Consider the following 9,681-nt stretch of genomic DNA (forward strand, 5'->3'; position numbering starts at 1 on the left):
TTTCTGATGAATTAGATTAATGTCAAATGTTAGATGATCTAATTAGTTTTTACTTTTAGTTATATGAATTAGATATATTAATGCATGTTAATTAGATGAATTAATTAGTTTTTATACTTTTGTCAAATGTTAGATGAATTAGCTAGATATATTATTGTTAGATGATCGAACTAGCTAGCTAGCTCGTCATGTGTCAAAGTTTGATCATGTCAAAGTTTGAATTTTGACATATATATATATATATATATATATGCAACATTTGATCATATGTCAAAGTTTAAATTTTTTCATATGCAACATTTGATCATATTTAAAAAATGTTACATATTTGCATAGAATTTGTTATCGACGTCAAAGATGCTCGGCCCACATCCTCGTCATCGACCCGTTCGCGATGACATCCTACTTTAGAGGCGCCATGTACGGGACTGGGCTCCGCCGAGCTGGCACTGGGATGTGCTACCTTCACAGGCGCTCATCTTGGTGAGGAACCCGGGTCCCGTGTCGACCCGGAGCTTCTTTGGTGGCGGGCGCATGGGCCACATTTGGTGCGGAGGCTGGCGTCCCCCGAGGATGTGGTACGTCACCGTGTCAAGGAGGAGGACGAGCATGTCCATCGCTACATGGTTGCGTTGGACGTTAGGTTCTCCAATACCTGGCAGATTCTTCAGGGATCTCACTGGAGCTATGATCCTGTGGTGGTTCCTTCTCTTTGGGTGTCCACCACGACTCAACGAGATTATTCGATAGTATTCGATCTGCATTAGCTAGAGTGATGTATTCGAGATCTTCGAGACGATGTATTCAAGATTATATTATTCGATAATATTCGAGACAATATTCGAGATTATATTTGATGATGCATATTATCTACTATGTTTCAGTTTTATCTTTCGAGATGCATATCTATTATCTATTATTATTCGAGATGCATATCAATTATCTATTATTATTCGAGATGCGTACTAAATTGTTTTATATTTCTTCTGGATTAGTTAAATAATAGCTATGGCGGGCAATATCGGCAGTGAAGTAGAAGAGACTATGTTTGAGATCATACGTTCCCCGAGCCGGCCAGATGAGAATGAAGAAGATGATGGCTCACAATATCTGAACAATACCGGGGAGGGTGATGATATGATATTCGATGAAGATGACCGAATGGACGAAGCCCAGAACTATGATGATCTTCAAATAGCAAACACCGGCGAGGTATATTTATATAAGCAGGCATCTGGTGATCCATCACATGTTTTAATTGATTTGTATATATATTAACGAATTGATCTTTCTTCTTTCATCCCTCCGGATCGAGCAAATTAGGAGAAGGCAGCAGGATAGTGCGAGGCCCGGCCAAGAAGTTGAAGGAAGGCATAAAGTACAACATCGATGCCATCAAACCTAATGGCGATCTGATCGAGCCTAAGAAGAATGTGGGCAAGTTCGTTCGTCAGTGCAGAGTTCTTGTGAAGGACCAAATCCCGATCTCCATTCAAGAATGGAAGAAGCCAGCAAAGAACCATCCAGATCTTACTTTTGTGGACAAAAGAGCAAAAGATCGGCTTTGGGAATCTCTCATGTCACATTTCACGCTACCAGATCATTTCACAGCTAAAGATGTGGAGAAAGTCAAGAACGCTGCTCTTAGGAAGATGGCGATAGCGTTCAATAACCACAAGAAAACTGTATGGAACAAGTACCTCAAAGAAGGAAAGAAGACTCCAGAATTCAAGGGAACACTAGAGAAGCAAAGAGAACACTAGGACGCTTTTGTGAAATTCAAGGAATCAGAATTAGCTCAGGAACGGTCCAGAATAAACAAGATCAATGCCTCGAAGAAGATATGGCACCATAAGCTGGGGCCAGGTGGCTACGAGGTGGGCCGGCCTAAGTGGGATCTCTCTAAGCAACAGATGAGGGATGCACGGGTCACTCCAGTTACATTGAGCTGGCCCCTCATGGTCAGGACTTGGTTCTATGCGCATAGGGGCTCATTGGACCCAAACACAGGCGAGGTTTCGGAGCGGTCAAGTCTTAAAGACGCCACCGACAATATACTTGTTGCAATAGAAGAGGCACGCACGGGGGTGTTTACGCCCAACAGAGAGAACGACGAGCTTACGCACGCCCTCAAGAACCCTGAACACCCGGGAAGAACACGAGGCATGGGCGTTGTTTCGTGGTATGAGGGGTTTAGGGATTGGAACGCTGACTATAGAAGTCGTGCGAGAAAGAAGATGGCGGCGGAGAAGAAGAGGAAGCTGGAGGAGGAGCAGAGGAAGCAGGAAGCAGACCACCTTAAAGGCCTAGAATCATCACATGCGGTGTTGGCACTCGCTTTCCAGTGGCAGCAGCAGATCCACGAAATTAGCCAGGGAAGAGGGTCTCAGCAGCAGCAGGAGCTAGCGGATGCAGCATTGGATAGCACCATCCCATCCATGCCGAGAAGCAGCATGGGTTCCGCCTCGGGCGATGAGGCACTGCTGGATAGATACCCTATGGATGACATCATGGATAACACTAATTGTGAGCTACACTTCAAAATGAAGAACATATCCATGAAGGTGGCGGACGGTGTTGCTTATACAAATCCCCCTGATGCAACCTTCCATTGCAATCCGATTCCAGCAAGCTATGCTCGTGTCGCGGTTGATGAAGTGGTGGCACAGTATTCAGGGCTAGAGCTTGACATTCTTGGAGGTGACGACGAGCGCACACTGGGACATGCCATTCATCGTATCATTATATGGAGAAAGGATTGCATCGTCTTTGCAAGGTCACCGACACCGTGTCCGCCGGTTCCTCCTTCAAGTCTGCCACCGCGTCAGCAGTCGACTCCAACTCCTCCAAGTCAGCCACCGCCTCTGCAGACTCCTGCTCCTCCAAGTCAGCTAACAAGTGAGCCCACTCATGCTCCTCCAAGTCCGGCACCGCCGCGTGAGCCCACTCCTCCTCCAAGTCCGGCACCACCGCGCGAACCCACTCCTTATCCTCCAAGTCCGACACCGCATCAGCCCAGTCCTCCTCCTCCAAGTCGTCAGGCACCGCGTCAGCTGTCTCCGCCGCCTAAGCAACAGCGAAAGAGAGTCGCCGCAGCTCCAGCGGCTAGCGGTACAAGTACAGGAGGCAAGAGATTCCAATATGGTCCAAGCAGCCTCAAGCCTCTTCCTCATCGGCCTTACGTCCTGACTGATGAGGAAAACGAAGCCGAAGTGCGAGCCCAACTGGTTGCCCATTTTGGACCGAAACCGCCACCGCCATCAAAGGAGATTGTACCTGAGCATATCGTTGAGCACTTCATTCGTATGGCTAAGACACCAGCTCCCCGCATGTTGACTCTGACTATGAGTGCCAAATCAAGAAGTCATTTCAAGCACAGAAAAAGGAGTCGAGCTCGAGCTCAAGCCAAGGAGCTACCAAAAAGCGGGAAAACTGTTCCCCAGTTAGGAGAATAGGTGGTGCAATCGACCCCCCCCCCCCACTCATTGTACCACATGTGAGTACCGACGCCGATCTTCCAGTAATAACTGACGCTCATAGAAGGATGGCTGAGGAGGCCGATGTCACTGTGGAACAACTCCTAGAGCTCGAGCCCATACCATTGATTACAGAGGAGGGAGTAAAATGGAAATATGCCCGCGGCCAACCTTTGGTCAAGACCGGGGAGGTCAAGAAGCTCTCAACCAAAATGTATCAATTGCATTAACGGTACATGAATCAAACCAAGACTACCGATCGAGAATCCCTCACGGTGAAAACCAAGGAAGAGTATTACTATCATCAAATGGATCTCTTTGTCGAGTTTACAAAACTGTTTCAGTTATTCAATCAAGATACACTCGACAAATCCCTCGCCAGTTGCTATTGTCTGTAAGTGAGTTCTTTCTGTAATTTAATAATTAAGTCTCTAGCTAGCTCTATTGCTCATTGATCATTACATGTAATTATCCTCACTATATTCTTTTATGTGGTATTATGCAGAATGAAGATGTATGAAATGAAAAAAGCTGAAAGCTATGGCATTGGGTTCATTGACCCAAATACCATTAATCAAGAGACATGGTCACAGGAATTCTATCGAAAAGAAATAGAGAAAAGCTTGCTAATGTTCTTGAAGCGCCTAAATGTCTGTCCAGATATACTACTTCCTTACAACTTCGGGTCAGTCACATTGTCTTGTACTAAAAATTCTGTTTTTGCTTACTAGCTAGATGTTAATAAGTGTATAGGGGGTTTACGGTAGTTGATGAGTTATATAACGATGTCAAAAGTCGTTCAAACTGAGCATTGATGCCTGCCATGGGCCACTTGGTGCCAAAAGTTGGGGTTATTAGTAGGTTGTCCAAAATAGACCATGTTCAAAGGAGGGTGTTCGTGTAGGCCATTTTGCATTATCTGGGATTTTCTATGTGAAAAAGGTCGATAAATGGCCAGATGTGTCGCAACTTGCATATATTGTCTGAAGTCATTCAAACTGGATCATGTTCAACGCAGGGTGTTCGGATAGGGCAGAAGGGACCATTTGCGAACACGTTATTTCCCGACATATGTCAAATGTTCCCAATTGTTTTTCATGGCCTTGCATGACCAATTGAAGGCTCCATGCCAAGTTGTTTGGGTATTCAATAAGTTTTGCATTTTCTAGAGTTTTTCTGTGACAAAAGGTCGATAAATGGAAGGACCTGTCGCCGGACTAGCCCAACGGATCCATCCATGACCACGTGATTTTTTCATTTTCGAATGCTTTTGTTGTTGAAACAAATTACATTTCATCATGATGAATGAACATGAAAATTTGTCAACAATTATCCAATACGAATTTTTTTATGAAAATTGTGAAAAAATACATTACATTTTAAAAAATTAGTAACAAATTCCTAACCTTGTTGGAAACTATGAACAAAAATTTGCAACCACAAACATTTTTAAAAATCATGAATACTTTTTTAACCACAAACATATCTTAAAGATGTGAACAAAAATATGAAAAGAACAACAATTTTCAAAATTGTGCATAAAAATAGCAAAAAAAATGATGTCACTAAGAAATGTGTGTTTTCAAAGAAAATGTTTTCTTGTGAAAAGAGTGAGTGGGAGAAAAGTGCAGCTCGACGAGAATAAAGAATCTTCATCATCAGGTCAAAGTAAAGAAACACCAAAAGTACTTCTAAAGTTTCCCTATTTCAACTAATATGGAAGCCCTCACATGTGATATATATATAGACTTCGGTTGAACTTGAGTTTTGGTTGTTTTTGTTTACAATCTACCTCGTCGCCACATCTCAAATACCACAATCTTCTCTTCATCTCCGTCGCTTCACACTTTTGCCTTTGGTGCATGTAAGTGGGCCATCTCAAATGTTTTAAACTTCATATAATTGGATCTCAGATTATTATATCCTCCATCATGATAGAGAAAGACAAAAATCAAGAGACCTTTAGTAGATTGGCAAATATTGGTACCATTTTGCCATTTTTATGCTATGCAACCTATGAAAATGGGAAGAGGTGGCTGTTAACTTATACTACTACCTCCGTCCTGGTTTATTAGTCCTTGTAGTTTGGTTCAAACTTTGACCTTTGATTTAACTATTAAAAAATAAGTTATATACCCTGAAAATAGTATCATCGGAAACCACGTTCAAATGTGAATCCAACAATATAAGTTTGGTGACATACAACTTATAATTTGTTAGTTATATCTATGGTCAAAGTTGGAAACGTCTTTCAAGTGTGAATCCAACAATATAAGTTTTGTGACATACAACTTATAATTTGTTAGCTAAATCTATGGTCAAAGTTGGGCACAAAATACAAAGAGAACCAAAAAACCCAGACGGGGGTAGTATCAATAATTCACTCATAAAGTTAGTAAACCACCAAGGAATTCCGGTCCAGTGGGAAAAATATATTACGACCAAGCCATAAAATGTTGTGTGATAATTTCTCTGTGCATGCTAAAGAAAGACAAGAATATAAGATGGCGTCTTAACGGTTGTTTTCACATACCATCCAATATATAACATACTATTTAACAATTATTTGGATTTGTAAGTGCATAATCTCTTTCACCCACCTACAGTTGGGAATTGGAGATCAAGTATCACCGGAAGCATCATCGCCACTAGAACTGGAGAGAGGTTGTTGTTCATTGTCACTTTCTTCATAATATATTCTATTCACTTCTGTTATCTTCTCTAATACTAGCTAGTAGCATGTCTAATTGCCTAGGGAAGATGAAAGTTTGTAATAGAGTGACTTGTGTTTCATTATGTGATGTCTTAATAAAGATTGTCATGTGGTAGTGTGTATTCCATTATATAATTGAACCAATGTTTTAGCTGCTACTTGCAGATCTTCTTATGTTGATGCTCTATTTGTATGTTGGTTATAGCACAGTGGTCCACCAAGGTTTTGAAGTACTGATTTATCAACAGTATGCATTATTTCCTTCCGTATGTTTATTATACATCAGTTATATCAACAGTGGCCTCTCAGTGAGCTATGGGTAGAATTTGGGCCGATCCATGTCTCGGTTCTATTGTGATATCATAATATCATAACTACTTCAGAGTTCCCAACGCATGTCAAACCTACATCTACATGTTTTTCTCAAAAAAAAAAATCAATACATCTACATGTTCCTAGGAACAGCCAGCGTGCTTAATCATCTATTCCAACTATTGATAGGCTATTGTGGTTGCATCGAGGTACTAAACAAGGAAGCTAACAAAGCATATAACTTGCTAATAAAAGATGTTCTGTCCTAAACCACTGTCTCACCCTGATACATTGACCAAGACAATCCGCCGAACACCAAAAAAATTAAACCCTAGCCAAACAAATAAACATAACCAACAGGAAAAGCTGAGCTACAAGATCAAATATTTGAGGGTAAGAAATTTGTGTACCAACTGCATCTCCTGTCTTGATGATCGTTGACGATCACGCCCCTGCGTCGTCCCGGGATATACAAATGGGTAGCTAGCTAGCATGGTTTCGACGAGAGATGAACAGGCCAGCGGGGCGAAGACGTAGAAGAAACGGGGTTCCATTCAACAGGTTTTGGCAGAGAAAAAAGTCAAGAGAAAAACCACGACATGGCACGTGGCCTACCATATGATAGATTAGCATTCTGACCAAAGTTTTAAATAGCGAGCAATGTCAAATAGTGGCAGCCTCAAGACACGCTAAATTGACGCTGTGCCAAATGCCTTAAATTATAAATGATGCTAAACGCAAATATGCTATAGCCAGCTATTTAAAACTTTGGATTTGCTAATCGTCTAACTCCCACACTATTTAATTAATCAAGCAAGAAAATAAAAGAACAAATTCAAACGAATCTCCGCGTAAAATCAAATCAATGTATTAGATGTGTGTTTCTGGATGAGAACATGACACACCCTTAAAACTTCAATTCTGATCCACATTAATCAATTAGCTATTGAAGAAACGAAGCTGTACTCAAGAGATCAAATTGCAGTTTCTCCTTGATCCATGATGAGTAATTAAGCGCACTGGCAAACAATCAAAGCTAACTAGTAATTAAACAGTATAGGAGCACCTAAAACAAAACAAGGAGATCAGAAACAACACTGATTTGTGAAGCTGGAAAGAAAGAAAGAAAGGAACAAGAAACAAAAGAGGGGGATCGAGAGTGGAGACACCTCGCTCGCTGGCTAGAGCTAGAGCTAGAAGGCCGGCGGTGGCGGCCGGAAGGAGCCAAACACATCGTGCGCCATCTGACCGCCGCCATTAGGCATCTGCAGGTTTGGCGGCAAGTTGTAGAATGGCATCGACGACGGGTCTGGCAGTCCGGGCACGCCGACGGCCGCACCCATCCCGCCATTTCCTCCCGGAGCCGGCCCTTCCGGCAGCTGCATGCCGTCGGATCCGGTGGCCGCCGCGGCCGCCTCGCCAGGCTCTTCATCGGCGAGCGGGAGGCGCTCGTAAGTGGCGTTGGAGAAGGTAGCGGCGACGACCATGACGGGCCCAGACGCGACGAGCTCCCCGATGACGGTGCCCCCGACGACCTGGCCCTGCCCGCCGGCGAGGTAGACGGCGAGGCCGGTGGCCCCCGGCGGGCAGGGCGACGGGAGGAAGGCGCCGGAGAGGGAGAGGATCTCGAAGCGGCCGTGGAGCGTGACGACGGAGCCGGGCGGCGCGGCGGGCTGGCGCAGGGTGACGTTGCCGACGACGCCGCTGCCGGAGAGCACGGAGACCCCGCGCTGGCGGCGGCGCGCGAAGGTGGACACCGCCTCCATGATGTCGGCGCCGCTGGCGATCTCCAGCACGTGGGAGCGCAGCGTGTTGGGGCTCTCCCGCGTGATGATGATGGGCGGCTTGGGCTTGTTCTTGGACCCCGCGGGCCTCCCTCGCGGCCGCCGGCCCGACGACGAGCCCCCGCCGCCGCTGCCTCCGCCTCCTCCGGACGGGCCTGAGCCTGAGATGGCGGCGTTGGGGTTAGGGGAGTTGTCGCCCGCGCCGGCGGTGGGGGAGTCCTGCGCTGCGCCGGAGGAGTCGTCGTGGTTGTTGCTCCCGCTGCTGTTTGGGGTCGTCGGGGCCTGCTCGGCGCCGCCCATGGCAGCGCCGCCGGCAGCTGGGCCGCCGAACTGCGCCAGGTGGTTGCGGAGATCCAGGCCGCCCATGCTCCCTGCCCACCACGCCATCTCTCCTCTCTCTCTCTCTCACCGTTAGAGGGGGGAGAGCACTGCTCTGAGTGGAGTTGATGTTTTCTTCCTTTCTCTACCTCGCGGCTGCTTTTCCTGCTTCCTTTTTCTCTGTGGGTGTTGATTGGGAGAATATAGAAGGGGAGGGAGCTGCCCTACCGCATCCTCGCCTGACTATACTAGTACTTCTACTTCAGTGGAGTGGTACTGGTGCAAGTACTACTTTGGCTGGTTGGCTGGCTGGCATCTTCTTCCCTGCTTGCCTTTTACTTCCAGGCCTTCTGTTAGGGATGTAGCTAAGCTATACTACTTGATTGCCTCCTCTCCTCCATTTTTCCATGAAATGTAGGAGTAGCTGTGTAGAGAAGCCCTCCGAAGAGAAATATCAGGTGATACCACCCTTTACATGCTAGTACCATGCTTCAATTTTTGAAAAGTCACATTTAAATGTTTTAAGAAAATCTGTTTTTATTTTTGAATTTTCACAAGACACGTGACTACAAACCCTAACAAATGAGAATATTCATGTTTTGTCTCCTTTTGACACTATTCACTATAGATTGTCTTTTTTGTTTCTCAATCTATGTTTCAAATTTGGATCTGAATTTTTTAAGCATTATAGACATATGTCATGTGAACATGCACACATATTCTCAGAATTATTTGAAACATCTAAATGTGATTTTCAAATTTTAGAGCATGAGAGCATGTGAAGGGCGGTATCACCTGATATCTACCCACTCTCCGACGAGGCCATCTCCAACACTAACCCCATTCCGTTTCAAATGTTCGGAACAAACTATTCAAACACTTCTAAATCTTTTACGGGGACTTCTAATTTGGGCCGAATGCCGGGAATCCCCTGGCGAGCGTTAAATCTAGGGGTGGAGCGAGTCAAATAGTATGTTTATAGTTGTTTGAAAACCTACCAAACAATAGACCCAGAGACAATATGGGAGATGAAGGACACGTTGCATGATTCTGCACAACATAATTGTGAAAGATGAGG

The 9,681-nt window shown here is 44.8% G+C and overlaps 1 protein-coding gene across 1 annotated transcript; it reads right to left on the reverse strand.

Annotated features, from left to right (window-relative positions):
* Window positions 1-7,347: 7,347 nt before the first annotated feature.
* Window positions 7,348-8,834, reverse strand: LOC123085966 (AT-hook motif nuclear-localized protein 23-like). The gene has a single exon (XM_044507664.1). The coding sequence runs from the start codon at window positions 8,670-8,672 to the stop codon at window positions 7,695-7,697; it is 978 nt and encodes a 325-aa protein (XP_044363599.1). The 5' UTR covers window positions 8,673-8,834; the 3' UTR covers window positions 7,348-7,694.
* Between the last annotated feature and the right edge of the window lie 847 nt (window positions 8,835-9,681).

Source organism: Triticum aestivum, chromosome 1B (assembly GCF_018294505.1).
Source record: "Triticum aestivum cultivar Chinese Spring chromosome 1B, IWGSC CS RefSeq v2.1, whole genome shotgun sequence".
NCBI classification, from domain to species: Eukaryota; Viridiplantae; Streptophyta; class Magnoliopsida; order Poales; family Poaceae; genus Triticum; species Triticum aestivum.